The sequence below is a fragment of the Cydia splendana genome, chromosome 17 (assembly GCF_910591565.1).
Source record: "Cydia splendana chromosome 17, ilCydSple1.2, whole genome shotgun sequence".
NCBI lineage: Eukaryota > Metazoa > Arthropoda > Insecta > Lepidoptera > Tortricidae > Cydia > Cydia splendana.
Genome location: NC_085976.1, coordinates 12,442,602 through 12,457,912, shown reverse-complemented (window position 1 = coordinate 12,457,912; position 15,311 = coordinate 12,442,602). Strand labels below are relative to the sequence as shown.

At 44.0% G+C, this 15,311-nt stretch overlaps 1 protein-coding gene across 1 annotated transcript in view; it reads right to left on the bottom strand.

Annotated features, from left to right (window-relative positions):
* Positions 1–15,311, bottom strand: part of LOC134798807 (dmX-like protein 2) — a 101,075-nt gene that overhangs the window by 35,772 nt on the left and 49,992 nt on the right. The window contains exons 17-28 of the mRNA XM_063771195.1: positions 14,993–15,185; positions 14,085–14,235; positions 13,201–13,402; positions 11,907–12,119; positions 11,446–11,600; positions 5,769–5,914; positions 5,397–5,503; positions 4,488–4,795; positions 2,247–2,528; positions 1,665–1,928; positions 1,338–1,487; positions 756–907 (exon numbers count right to left, since the gene is read on the bottom strand). Of these exons, the coding sequence (XP_063627265.1) occupies positions 756–907; positions 1,338–1,487; positions 1,665–1,928; positions 2,247–2,528; positions 4,488–4,795; positions 5,397–5,503; positions 5,769–5,914; positions 11,446–11,600; positions 11,907–12,119; positions 13,201–13,402; positions 14,085–14,235; positions 14,993–15,185 (2,323 nt within the window). The remainder of the gene's footprint in view (positions 1–755; positions 908–1,337; positions 1,488–1,664; positions 1,929–2,246; positions 2,529–4,487; positions 4,796–5,396; positions 5,504–5,768; positions 5,915–11,445; positions 11,601–11,906; positions 12,120–13,200; positions 13,403–14,084; positions 14,236–14,992; positions 15,186–15,311) is intronic.

Sequence of the window (15,311 nt, the reverse complement as noted above, 5' to 3'; positions counted from 1 at the left end):
TGGAGAGAAACAACAGGTTTGAACCATTCCAAAGCGCTTATCAAGGCCTTCAGCAAAAAGGCGTCCACGAACGCCTTAGCGCTGTCTAGGAACCAACTGCGCAACTTGGTAAGGGTGCTTACCGGGCATTGCGGCCTAAATAAGCACATACACACCATGGGGAAACGTGACATGGGGCGGTGCCGACTCTGCATGGAGGCAGAGGAGACGCCCTTGCACATCCTCACAGAGTGCCCTTGCCTAATGCGTACTCGTAACCTAATCTTGGGCGGACACATATTACGCCCGGAGGAGGTAAAGTCTCTCGAGACCAAAAGGATCCTGCAGCTTTTTGAAGTTGCAGGGTTGGATCGAGAGTTGTAGTAGGTGGCGATCACAATAGATCAGGAATGGTCGCAGTGATACATAGGCTTTGGAGCCTTATGTAGCCCCTAATAAAGAAGAAGAAGAAGAACGTTGCTAATTAACTTAAGTAAGATCGATAATAGGTATTTAAATAAGCCAGTTGAGGGTAGATGAAAACATTACATGATCAAATAATGTATGTTAAAGTCAGGTCGCTGAGTGACTGATCCAGGCGGGTTTTGTATTTGGTTGGTTAACTAATAAATGTTAATAACTACCCGAAAATCTACAAATTGTTGGTTTACTTTTATTTAAATACCTAAAGATACAAACAATAGGTAATATACCGGGAGATTTTGTATAAATAAATTAAGTTGAAATAATTATCTAGAATATTCCCTTTTTCTTACCTCACCAAGTGAGCGAGGATAGCTTTTACCCATCTTATTTTTCCGCTGTTAAGCAATTCCATAAGCTGCTTCGGATGATACTGCGGCAATACTGGGCAGGCCATTTGTGATGCCTCGAAGAGACCATAGTCCGGCATGTAGTCGAGTAGTGGCTTCGATATGAAAAGTAGAACAACGTTGTAATGTTTATACGTTTAATTTAAAATTCAAATGGACTGTAATGGATAAACTACACTGTAACTTAACGTAGTGGCAGTGTATACGTGTAGCTGCGTATAATATATAGTGTTTACCCCAAGAAACGGTAGTAAAAAGTCGTTAGGACTGTTTTGAAGGTCCAACGGTTTAGCGATTCTATATCTATGAAGAATAGATTATATTATATAAGTCGAATAATGGATAAAGTGCCACCTACGGCGCGACACGCGTCTGTCTAACTCTGAAAATAGTTGGATGTATGCGTTGCGTTACACTTGGCTGCATTTTCAGCGTCCACAACGGTATGACCGATCCTAGAGGCAGAAACAAAATTGCGACGTAAGTTAGGAATGCTTGGAGGTACCCAGCAGTGCCAATAGTCACCTGCGGCTGATCCGGCTGGGTCTTGTTCCGTCGTCTTGCATCCCGCTCTAACAGCTGTAGATTGATAGAGGACACTCTCTGTAAATGCGGCGCTGAGACTCGTAGATCGGAGTCACGTAACGCACGGGATTCGCTGCCCTCATCGATTTCCTGTCAAATTAAGATGCCACATGAAAATGTAATGTAGTTAGGAGATAATATATTTGCGACAAAAACTTCAAAATAATCACTAGACAGAACCGCTCTCCTAACGCCACGCGATTAATTAATGTCCAAAAGCCTGAGTGACATCTAGCGTATAGCTCTAAAAAGATTAAAAAAACGAACCTGTACACCAGACATGCCCAAAGCGGCGTTTTGATGCTCCGGCTTCCACTGCGAATACACGTGCATCTCCGAGTCCATCCCCACCACTAATATCCCGTCCCGCACCCACGATATCTGCATAGGCAGGGGTGGTAAACCATCGGCGGTTTTCAGTTGGATACGCCTGAGTTGCATCCATCTGATTTCTTCGACGAATAAGGGAGCGGCGAGGGAGGAAGCCTTGCGGAGTATAGGACGGTTGTTGTTGATGGATTCTTTCATGGCCTGTTGGGAAGAGAATATGTATTAAATACATAACATAACATAAGAACGTCATGTCACAATATATTTATGACATGACGTTCCATCATGCTTTCATAAGCAAGATGGATGGATGGAAGTATTTTCTTGTCTTCATAGACTTAAGTTAACATACGAGTGTGTCAATTTAAATCACTAAATATATTATTTTGTTAATAACCTAACTGGTATTGTTTGTATCTTGGAATCGTGAAAAACACACCAGCGATAGAACTGGTAAAACATTTTTGAAGGCAAACTATTCTATTTCGCCTTTAATAACTACATAAGTCGTGAACCTACCTTCAAGTTGGCTTGAGCCAAGTCGCTAGACACCGGCGTAAACAACAGCACCCTGCTCCCAACCGCCACAGTCAGTATATGCGATCCATCCTCCTTCGACACCCAATCTAGTTGCACCAAGTGTTTCTGCGTCAGTGGACATGTGTTCCCGTTTTCCATGATACTCTTCCGAAGAGACTGCAGCGTGCTGAAGGAAGGCACGGCGAGGAGGCCCGCGGACTTGCCCGGTTCCGCCTCGCCGTTGCGGTTGCGGCTCTCGTCAGACGACAGGGTTTGAAGGACCTGAGAATAAAAGGATACGTTAGCAGAAATCTGGTACGCATTAAACGTAGCTTTACGAAGCTTAACGCATTATAATCAAAAATTATTGATCGTTAAAGATGAGTAAAGTCTAAGATACACATGCTTCTCCTTTGACAGCTAATATAACCGGTTCCTTACGTTGTACAGTCGACGTCAAAGATATGTTTACACTTTTGCACCTTACTCCTTTGTAATAAGGCGAAATGTGGAAACATCTTTGACGTCGACTGTACTCTGGCAATTCCGTCACCACTAAACATCCGTAAAGCGCCATCTATTCCAGTTGTCAAATTAGGGATTGATTCTTTTTGGACTTGGATTCTGGTCTTTGCTATAATATCGTTTACAAGTGTCTCTGTCTTGTGTTTTGGCTCAGTAATCATATACGCGTTAGCTTAACAATGGTGTGCGTTTCATTCTAAACATAGCTGATGTAATAAGCACAAACCTGCGTGACCCGCAGCTTCTTCTGCATGAACGCGCTGTTGTTGAGATAGGACAACTCGATCTGTGTGTCCGCGCACACCCCGACCCTCGGCAAGCTGACGTTCTTCAGCGGTATCGTGTCCTCGAGCAGCCACTCCGCGCCGCCGGTGCTCTCGCACTCGTACACGCACACGCTCAGGTTCACGAAGCGCGCGTCGGGGTTGGAGCTGGCGGTGTGAGCGACAGCCATGTTGTTGTTGTGACGCAAACAACAACATGGCTGCCGCTCCCTAACCATACGCTGGGTAATAAACACAAACCTGCGTGACCCGCAGCTTCTTCTGCATGAACGCGCTGTTGTTGAGATAGGACAAGTCGATCTGCGTGTCGGCGCACACCCCGACCCTCGGCAAGCTGACGTTCTTCAGCGGTATCGTGTCCTCGAGCAGCCACTCCGCGCCGCCGGTGCTCTCGCACTCGTACACGCACACGCTCAGGTTCACGAAGCGCGCGTCGGGGTTGGAGCTGGCGGTGTGAGCGACAGCCATGTTGTTGTTGTGACGCAAACAACAACATGGCTGCCGCTCCCTAACCATACGCTGGGTAATAAACACAAACCTGCGTGACCCGCAGCTTCTTCTGCATGAACGCGCTGTTGTTGAGATAGGACAAGTCGATCTGCGTGTCGGCGCACACCCCGACCCTCGGCAAGCTGACGTTCTTCAGCGGTATCGTGTCCTCGAGCAGCCACTCCGCGCCGCCGGTGCTCTCGCACTCGTACACGCACACGCTCAGGTTCACGAAGCGCGCGTCGGGGTTGGAGCTGGCGGTGTGAGCGACAGCCATGTTGTTGTTGTGACGCAAACAACAACATGGCTGCCGCTCCCTAACCATACGCTGGGTAATAAACACAAACCTGCGTGACCCGCAGCTTCTTCTGCATGAACGCGCTGTTGTTGAGATAGGACAAGTCGATCTGCGTGTCGGCGCACACCCCGACCCTCGGCAAGCTGACGTTCTTCAGCGGTATCGTGTCCTCGAGCAGCCACTCCGCGCCGCCGGTGCTCTCGCACTCGTACACGCACACGCTCAGGTTCACGAAGCGCGCGTCGGGGTTGGAGCTGGCGGTGTGAGCGACAGCCATGTTGTTGTTGTGACGCAAACAACAACATGGCTGCCGCTCCCTAACCATACGCTGGGTAATAAACACAAACCTGCGTGACCCGCAGCTTCTTCTGCATGAACGCGCTGTTGTTGAGATAGGACAAGTCGATCTGCGTGTCGGCGCACACCCCGACCCTCGGCAAGCTGACGTTCTTCAGCGGTATCGTGTCCTCGAGCAGCCACTCCGCGCCGCCGGTGCTCTCGCACTCGTACACGCACACGCTCAGGTTCACGAAGCGCGCGTCGGGGTTGGAGCTGGCGGTGTGAGCGACAGCCATGTTGTTGTTGTGACGCAAACAACAACATGGCTGCCGCTCCCTAACCATACGCTGGGTAATAAACACAAACCTGCGTGACCCGCAGCTTCTTCTGCATGAACGCGCTGTTGTTGAGATAGGACAAGTCGATCTGCGTGTCGGCGCACACCCCGACCCTCGGCAAGCTGACGTTCTTCAGCGGTATCGTGTCCTCGAGCAGCCACTCCGCGCCGCCGGTGCTCTCGCACTCGTACACGCACACGCTCAGGTTCACAAAGCGCGCGTCGGGGTTGGAGTTGGCGGAGGTGGTGCCGCCCTTGGGGCGGGTGAACGAGCGCCCGCACTTGTAGGCACACGCTATGCGGCCCGAATACGCGGCGCTTATGTGGAGTGGTTGCCCTGAAAAATTACACTTAATTAGTTTAAATTATATTAACAGCTGTGGGACATCAGAGAAGGGTTTAGCCTTATGCTTCAATGTCAGACAAAATAGGACCTTATTGCACTTGAAGCATAAGGATCACATTTAACGTTTTCGACACCGTGTCAAACACAAAACCTGGCTCTCGGACGCCACGTCACCGAAGTCAAAACTGAGATTGAACTTTATGCATATGCACGTAGGTCTATGTTACTCTGTGGTCTGTAACGGATTAATCCGTCTTTGGCGTTGGACCCGGTGCGGATATATCCATCATTGACGTCGAAAAGGTTAACTTAAGGTGCGTCCGGATGTGGCAAGTGCACCGCTTGAGTGCCATTTGTGATACTTTCGCGCATCGTATTATTAAACACAAGCAGCTACCTCATAGCATAGAGCCTTCTCATTACGTGGGTTGGGTTTGCGTAGTGTAGTTGTGTCACTTTCGTTTGCCATGTATGTAAAGGAAAGAGATACAACACGAATGTTTGGGCAAACCTCAGGATTGAGGTTTGGTATCCACAGTGAATGGATAGTATCACAGTTACAGTTGTTCAAATAATTAAAGATGTTACGTACCCGGAATGTCAATAGCAGACTCATGGTCCTTATTCATCATTTCCCATTCTTTCCAAGAATAGTCATATTCGTCATTGTCTTTTTTCGTAACGCTGCACTTCCAGAATCTAAAAGTCAATAGCAAAAGTTAGTAAGTTATGACGCTATTCATAAACGCTTGTCAAATTTTACAAGCCCTTGATAATCGTTTATCCTTGTGTTTGTGTTTGCTAAGTTTGCTAAGTTTTATGAATAAGGGGATCAGTATTTTAACTACACATTCAATATTCATGTTTGGCATTGTTTTGTACAGGCAGGAGGCTTCAATCATAAAAATAATCGAGACCCTTTACAATTCTTGTGCAAGAATGTATAAACCCATGTTTGATTTACCTCAGTGTACTGTCTGAACACGCCGTGGCTAGGATGTAAGGCGCTAGGCAGGCGGGATAAATGGAGGCCGAACTTAAATGACCAGCGGCCGGGGTAGCGTGGATCACATCCACTCCATCCGGCAACGCCAGTGGACATTCGCACACCTAAAATATATTTAAACTGTTAAACAACTGAATTGTTATATAATATTTAAAACTTTCGCGTTTTGAACCCATATTAACTCACATTTATAGACGGGTCTATCGCGAATTTATTTTATTACCTTGCCACCTTGCTACCTAACTAGCCGCGACCACGACCAGTGAAACCTGTGTCGAAACGTCGGTAAATAAAGGTTATAAAATAAATTCGCGATAGACCCGTCTTTAAATGTGAGTTAATAACAGAAATGTTGTCTGTAGAGACCGATTTCTGGAACGGTATTAGACCAATATTAGTGTACGAGTACTTAGTAACGAAAACTTTTATGATTTGACAGTTCGTAGACTAATAATATTAGGTTAATCTAACACCAGGGGCCTATTGCATAACAAACTACAACTAATATTACAAACGGAACTCCTTATTTAATAAGTGAAATTAGAAAAGGAGTTCCGCTTGTAATATTAGTTGTAGTTTGTTATGCAATAGGCCCCAGGTGCCCATTTCTCGAACGGTATTAGCAAAGAGAATAGAGTGTATAGAGACGGATTGTCAAAGTAAATTATGTAGCCACTGTAAATTTACTGCCATCTTTCGACAGAGCATAAAACTGTTTGAATGCCATTTGATCCTTGTTGGCAAAGGCCTCCCTCTTATTCTTCCACGTATCCCTATAGTATCACTATAGGCCAAAGCAATGGCGCCATAACCTTCAGCCTACTCTCGAGTAGATGGCGTTAAATTAATATTTAACAAGTTAACATATATCGGTGTAAGAATAATGATCAAAGTCAAATGGCGTTCTAACAGTTTTAATCGTCTGTCGAAAGATGGCAGTAAATGTACTGTAGCTACATAATTTACCATGAAAGTAATAACTCTCTATTTCAAATTCACTTTGGTATTAGACTAATATTATTAGTCCACGAACTGGGGCCCATTTCTTGAACGGTATTAGACTAATATTATTAGTCCACGAACTGTCAAATAGTATGGGTTACCATGGCAACACACTAATATTATTAGTCTAATATCGTGCGAGAAATAGGCCCCTGGGGCCTATTTCTCGTAACTATTAGTTTATGAGTTTATTAGTTACTAGTGTAAAAATTACAAGTATTCATATTTTATGTTTCTCAAATATTTTTACTAGACTAGTCACTAATAGTAGCGGACTAATAATATTATTGGTGTAGTTTGGCTTAATGCACCACTACCCTTGCCATTTGGCCAATTAAAAAAAAACTTCCCGCGTATTGTTGCTGTCGTTTCACGTGTAGGCTTGTGCCTGCTCGTTCACTACAGAGAGCGCTGCGCTCTCGGTCAATCGAACTAGTTCGGTCTTTTAGTTCCTTTAGTTCAGTTCGGTCGTTGACCTTGTTGAGAGCCGGGAATGAATAAGAATAGGTTTTACATTCGATTTTTTACCAAACTTTGGTAACTAAATATAATTCAAGTTGTACGATATTATGTCGATATTAAACAATAAAACACCTTATCACAATAAAAAAATTAAAATATATAGAAAAATATTTGATTTTTCGGGCTTTGGCGTGTCACGTCGTTCTTTGATCTCTTTCGCACTTGCGCTAGCGACAGTAGCGACATTGTGAACCGATTTGTTCCGTCCGTTTTCCGTTTCACTCAGTCAAACAGCTCACCGATCTCACTGAACTAAAGGACCGAAAGACCGATTAAGAGCGCGCAAAAAGATTTAGTTCCTTTCGGTCCTTCATGGGATTTCATTCTTAACAGTTCTTAGTTCATGACCGACACAAGCCTATTCACGTGCACTTTTGCGCTAATAGCGGGGTAACTCAAGAGAATCATAACATTATAATAAAAATGGACCTAAAATTGACGGTATTAAGAAATGATCCATATTTTCTGGTCATTTAGCCAAATCTGGAAACATTTCCTGCACAATAGAATTCACCACTGAATTTACAGCACGACATACACTACTTTTCAAAATACCGTGCATATCGGCCACTGCGTGGTATTGGGCTTCAGTGCCCATGGTATAATAATATACTCCGCCTGGTACTCCATTCCGAGATTCGCGTATGACCTAACTGACACGCGCCTACGTCATCATGCTGTTTACAGGTTCTCAAACTTTGAAATGTGAGAGAATTTTAACCAACGGTGAAAATTATTTTAACGGCATTAATTTTAAGTTATTTATGTAGAAACATAGTAAAATAAAACAAATCTAATGTATTAAATTAAACTTTATTTATCTATACAAGACAGACGTTTAAAAAACTAATTCACTGTTACACATTAATTACCAAGCTTACGACGTGAAAAGTTTGGAAAACACTGCGACTGCTGACACTGAGCGAGAAGGAAATAACAATTAACACGCGTTCGACAAGGATGACGGTCAGGGCATGAAGTTATTTAGATCCGAATTGTCAAATGTCCACAGCGCTATCCTGTGCTGCCAGTAGTATAAACAGAATTACCCGAAAGTCTGAAATTTCTTTCGTGAATCGGAAGATATTGCTAACGAGTAATTAAAAATGACGTGTTATTGTAAAATTTAAGCTAAAATACATATAAATGAAAATTATAAAATTATAAAGAAATATTTTAACTTATTAACCATAGGTATAATGTACCCATGTAACATGTTATGTTGAAATAAAGTGGCAATGTTATTGTGACGTAATCGCGTGTCACTCTGGGAATGGAAGACCATGTTTTATTAGACCATGTTCAGTGCCCATCCAATGTAAAGTAACAAGAATCATTAACTTCGACGACAAAGCTTGATTTCTTTCATTGAGCCGGAATTTCTGAGCCGGAACTCATTAAATGCAAAGGCCCCTTGAAGTATTTCGTAGTTATTCCCCGGAAAGAAAACTCTTCGGCGACGAATATCTATTATTTCGTCGTCTGACCTGTCGGAATCTGACCACATTTTCACAAATTGGTTACGAATAAATATAGCTAATAGTTTTTACAAGCCTTTTGAGCTTAATAGCTTTACGCATGTAATATACAAGTGTAATTATTAGCGTACTCTTTTGTGAAACCAAACAGTATTTACTCTTGTTATTATTAGCTAATATTTATTAGTTGGTGACTAGTATCTAATAATTTACAAGTGTAGCTTCGAGAAACGCAAACTTGTAAACTTGTAATAAGTATTAGCTCATGGACTAATATTATCAGTCTAATAACGTACGATATATGCAATTCGAGATGTTGTTTAGATGTTTTTGTTCGGTCAGAACAGCAGTTTGTTTAGATTGATTAACGTTTGTATGATTTCACTTTTAGATTTTGGGTAGTTTGTTTGAGCATTTTTGGTAAGTTTGAATCTCGAAGTTGCGTCAGACCTTTTGTTGAGATTCTAGGTTTTCTAGATCAGTTTTTTGAGTAGATTAGTTTTCTGGCCCTCATTTTGTGTTAGTGGTGCAAGTCGCTGAGGACAGCGAGCGGTTCACCTACGTTGAACCTTAAAATCGGGGAGGAGGGTATTGTAACGTAGACATTTTCTTAAATTTTAAATTAATATTTTTGGGTTGAATTCCTTTTCTTATTTCGATGATTTTAACAATATCCCAAACTAACTCGATTGGTTGCACTTATTTGCATAATCTGTTGCATTCAGATGCACCTCTTTATGCTTATCTGTTGTCGGGGTTGTCATACGAGTAAAAATAATTAAAACTTGAGATATTTAGGTTGTCACTCCAGGAAAACTTTGTATGATTTAGATATGTTTTTTTAGGTAAGAGAGAATTTAGATGTTAAATAAAACATAGGAATTACAGACTCCAAAAAGGGGGCTCTGAAATGAAACTTTATTAGATTTATTGATAAAATATATTTCTTAGGCTCAGGAGTGAATTGTTAAATAAATCAGTCAGAATTTTCGTAGGATTTGTGTCTTGAAGGGATTGGCACCCTACTTTTGTTTTGGCCTTTTGTACTCAACATATGAGGAGGTCATTTTGAGATGACATGCACTTTTGATGTGTGGACCCCTCCGGGGACGCACGCTCGCATGAGTACTATTTGTGGTGAGACCACACATTCGCCATGTTGGTCGAAATGCTGGAAGCAGCTCGAGTCCTTCGGTGTGCTCCACTGAGTAAGTACAAATGAAATTTAGGTGTGATCAACTCCACAATGGCGCGAAACGTTGTGGGTTCGTCCTGAACCAGGTTTTTGGTTCTTTACAGAGTTGACTCCTGCTCGAGGGTTGGGAGTGCTCCGCCAGAAGTCCTAACAGCTTCCAGTGCGGTGAGCTAAATTTCCAATTGTTTCATATTTTCTTTAGCGGCCATTAAGGCGTCGGCTAATGTATCCATTTCTCGGTTTACAGGAGCCGGGAGCTTGTGATTTTTTTGGAAGAGCTTTCGAATTCTTTTGAAGAGCTTTCGATTTCTTTTGAAATTCATTTGAAGATGTTTAGAAGTTGTAAAATGAGGCTGTGGGATCTGTACCACGCCATCTGCAGCGGCCGGCTCCAACCAGGTTAGCGGCCAGCTTCCCGGGGAAAGGCGAGTACGCCCCCCGCTGCTGCAGTTCCACCAGCAGTTTTTGAGGTCGGTCTGTTGCATAACTTTTGAGTGGCATCCGCCACCAACTACAAATTTAAAATGGTTAATTATAATTTTATTTTATTCAGTTTGAAGTTTTGAAAGTACTGGTGCATAAAACTTAGGTATTTCGAAATTTAGTTTTTAGTTTTTATTGGAAAATGGAAACAGCCATGTTAACAAAATAAAATTAAATCAAAATTAAATTAAATAGACTAAACGGAAACCTTGCTGCAGGAAAGCTAGGAGGAGAAACAATTAAACAAATTTATATGTAACAAACTTTATTAATCTAATCATTTACTGTTAAATGCTCAGTGGTAAAGCTGGGTCGCTTCACAGGTTCTAGTTATAAGGGTTTACACCCATTAATTAAAAACTAAATTTCGAAATACCTAAGTTTTATGCACCAGTACTTTCAAAACTTCAAACTGAATAAAATTAAATTATAATTAACCATTTTAAATTTGTAGTTGGTGGCGGATGCCACTCAAAAGTTATGCAACAGACCGACCTCAAAAACTGCTGGTGGAACTGCTGCAGTACGAGAAATAGGCCCCTGTCAAGTCGTATGGGTTACCATTGCAACACACTAATAATATTAGACTAATACCGTTCGAGAAATGGCCCCCTGCGTTACCTATTACGATTTGCCACGAATGGCGCAACTCAACTCCATATGTCAATTCGCTATAAGTGTATAAAGTCATGCGACTTTTGACTAGATCGTACACGTTATAAAATTGCAAAAACTTAATTTAAACACTATCACTGAACAGGAGTTTTATACCTTATTGTTTCAAGGAAACGTGTCCCGAAGTAACGTTATTGGCTGTACACGCTTTAGCAATGTCTATACTATCGCTGGATGCGATCATGCAGAGAGACTCCCAGCATCGCCCTCTCCATTGCCCTTTGGGTGACTTTGAGCCTTCTTATAAGGCACACAGTAAGCTATCGATATTATGTATTACCTTTTTAGTAGTGATAGCAAGATGCGAGTTGGCAGGCGGCGGCGGCGGCGCGCGCTCCGCCGCGTCGAATGACACGGAGTTCTTTCGGGACTCGCCCTCGTCTTCTTGGACCAGCGCGCTGTCCGGCACGTACATCATGCTGTTCGTCAGCTCGTCTGAAAGTATCAACTTTATTGTACAACCCATAAGGTTTAAATTCACTTAAAAGAAACAAAATGTTGGTAGACTGCCGACATCTCAAATTCGTCTTCTCAAACGTTAATATACAAAACCGTTTTTTAACACACAAATACCTGTAGGATCCTTGACAGCCAGATAAGCTTATTAAAAACTTTTGCTTCTAGGCGGACGTCGGTTATCGTGTGTATTTTGAAATACTTTTATGCAATGTTGCTAACGGAGCCGAAATAGTCTCATTAGAAAAGGCTTCTAAATAAATATAGAAAAAAATATCACGATACCTGAAGGATCCGCCTGTGAGGATACAGTAAGCCTCCACATATGCACAGTGGAGCCTCCGTCAGTGCGCTCCAAGACGACTATGTAGAAGGGCTCGTTGAAGACTGCCGCTTTGCGCAGATCCACTATTGCTTCTAGTCCAGCTTCTGTTATAGTGTGTATGTCGCCTTCGACGCCGGAGTCGGTGCTGTCGGTGTCTGTCGTGGTACGTTCGCCTGGGGAAAACGTAAAAAAAAAACATTTTTAGATTGTCAGTCAGCCACCTGAAACTCTTTGTTGTCGTAAACTTTATGGCGCAATCATACTTTTCGTCCACCTCACACGAACAATTTTGGGTGCCTGCCAACTTGACGACCCGGTGAACGATGCAGCGTGATTGAGCTATTACATTTCTCTGATATTTTTCATCACATATGGTCATCCTCGTTTGGGACAATTAGGATCTGGTGCAAATTCCGCCTAAGGAAATGTATGAGTATTTTTTATTCTTATCCGGTCCACTTCCACTAATCCGCTTAGCTTATAATAATGGCAAGGCCACATAGTCTTTGACTTTACAAATTGATTCTGATGGTCCGTGAGGTATTTGTGAGGTGATTCTCTAGCCTGACTGACGTCTGTATAGACAGTAAAGCAGCTCGATCCTGACGCGGTCGTGGAGTATGTCGCAATCAAAGGTCCCCATACCAGTCGTGGCGTCGGCGATGGCGTGCAGCTGTATGATGGCGCCGGGCCGCGCCGTGGACTGCTGCGACACGATCCTGACGCGGTCGTGGAGTATGTCCGTCTGTCTGTACACACCTGTGATGAGCTGCTCCTGGAACACGTGCAGCAGCTGCGTGTTGTGCCAGTCGTGCGTGGCGTCGGCGATGGCGTGCAGCTGTATGATGGCGCCGGGCCGCGCCGTGGACTGCTGCGACACGATCCTGACGCGGTCGTGGAGTATGTCCGTCTGTCTGTACACACCTGTGATGAGCTGCTCCTGGAACACGTGCAGCAGCTGCGTGTGGTGCCAGTCGTGCGTGGCGTCGGCGATGGCGTGCAGCTGTATGATGGCGCCGGGCCGCGCCGTGGACTGCTGCGACACGATCCTGACGCGGTAGTGGAGTATGTCTGTCTATCTGTACACACCTGTGATGAGCTGCTCCTGGAACACGTGCAGCAGCTGCGTGTTGTGCCAGTCGTGCGTGGCGTCGGCGATGGCGTGCAGCTGTATGATGGCGCCGGGCCGCGCCGTGGACTGCTGCGACACGATCCTGACGCGGTCGTGGAGTATGTCCGTCTGTCTGTACACACCTGTGATGAGCTGCTCCTGGAACACGTGCAGCAGCTGCGTGTTGTGCCAGTCGTGCGTGGCGTCGGCGATGGCGTGCAGCTGTATGATGGCGCCAGGCCGCGCCGTGGACTGCTGCGACACGATCCTGATGCGGTCGTGGAGCGGTATACCACCGCCTTCCTCTAGCGTGGACTCCGAAGACATGGACATTGTGTCCATGTCCTGTTGCTGAACAGAATAAAAAAAATAGTTGTCACAATAATTTCGACTGGAACGCGACCTAATTCAACTTAATAAAATTAGAATTTAAATCAATTTTTTTTTAATACATTTAAAGAATTTAATTATTTTAATTAAATTATTAAATTTAATAATTTAATGTATAAACAAGTAAAAAATATGTAAGAAAAACGAATAGCCGAAGTTATAATTTGTTGAACTTAATTCAGCCAATCTATTACTACCATGACAGTTCATAAATTCAACAATATTAGTTCTAAGGCTAACTTTACTGGAAGACTAAACTAAACACACAACTAAACTACCACGTAGCTATCTAAAAGATCAACAAGTTCCGAGGAGTTCTATAAGATATACAGGAGTCAATTTATAGCTACCACAACAGTCAACTCTTTTGTATCTAAGGGCCTGATTTACACATAGATGAGTATTTAAGGCGAGTGCATACATCTCCTACTTGCTTTAAGTAGCAAATGTATGAACTCGCACTTAACACTAAACAATATGTAAATAGGGTCTAAGGGTGCTATTCCACCTATCCAACTTATTTGTCCAATGTGTATTGCTACTCACATTTTGCTTTAATGAGAGAGTGAGACGCACTGACATTGGATGGGTGGAATACCATTCTAGAGAAGGACTAAACACACATCTCAGCTACTACCATTACGTTATTGTTGTGTCGTCGCTCCGACGTGGCTATCTCGGCGAGTAGCGTCCGCGCGTCGATAACCGCCTGGAATACGCGTAGGCTCTCGCCGTCGCTCGCCACGAAACACGCCGACGGCGAGTTTGACAGGTTGCCGAGGGTTGTGCTGTGAAAGTGGAATTACTTGTGACTTGGTACAGGTCGGTTCACAAGAGCTGGCACGAATGGAATGAGTGAATGAAAATATCTGTGTGTTGGCTCTGACTGTATACCAATACAGGTGATACTCATACAATGAAAGTTTCGTTCATTCCATTCTTGCCAGTTTTCGTGAATCAACCTGTATATACGCATAAATTCGGAAGGCCTGCCGTCAACATATAAAAATCGAAAATCGTTATCTCCCTTTCTATTTTTCTCGCACTCGAGGGATAAAGAGGAGCAAATAACGACTTTTGATGTAGGCGGTAGGCCGTCAGTTCCTCATTTCAGTTGGTTGGTTACTTAAAATGTAGTTCTAATGACTTTGATCAGGCATAGAACGCAGCGAGGAGGGGCGTGCGGAGTTTATAACAAACAATCAAACGTATGCATTCTGCACAGATTTTCTTCTTGAAGCCACGCTATCCTGTCCACATCGCAGAAAACTCGCACTCCACTCGCCACATTATGAGCTCCGAGCAAAGCCGGCCGCGTAGTCATCGTTGTGTATGTGTCTGTTGTTAAAGAGTACCTAGGCAGTAGCGTAGGTAGCCACGCCACGTTGCTAAAGGCGGACAGATGCGGCGAGTTCACTCTGGCCAGCTCCGACACGCCGCCCGACTTGCCGAGCGGCCCGACGCACTCCACTCGCCACATTATGAGCTCCGAGCAAAGCCGGCCGCGTAGTCATCGTTGTGTATGTGTCTGTTGTTAAAGAGTACCTAGGCAGTAGCGTAGGTAGCCACGCCACGTTGCTAAAGGCGGACAGATGCGGCGAGTTCACTCTGGCCAGCTCCGACACGCCGCCCGACTTGCCGAGCGGCCCGACGCACTCCACTCGCCACATTATGAGCTCCGAGCACAGCCCGCCGGCCGCGGTGTCGTCGTTGGGTGCGTGCGTATCTCTGTCACTATCTGCAAGTGTAAACAATGTTTGATTGACACCAGACTATGCATCAGACGCAAGCGTGACGTGATGTATATAGTGCGGTGCGACTTAAAATAATAGTAATAAAGTATTAAATAAAATGGAACTAAAAA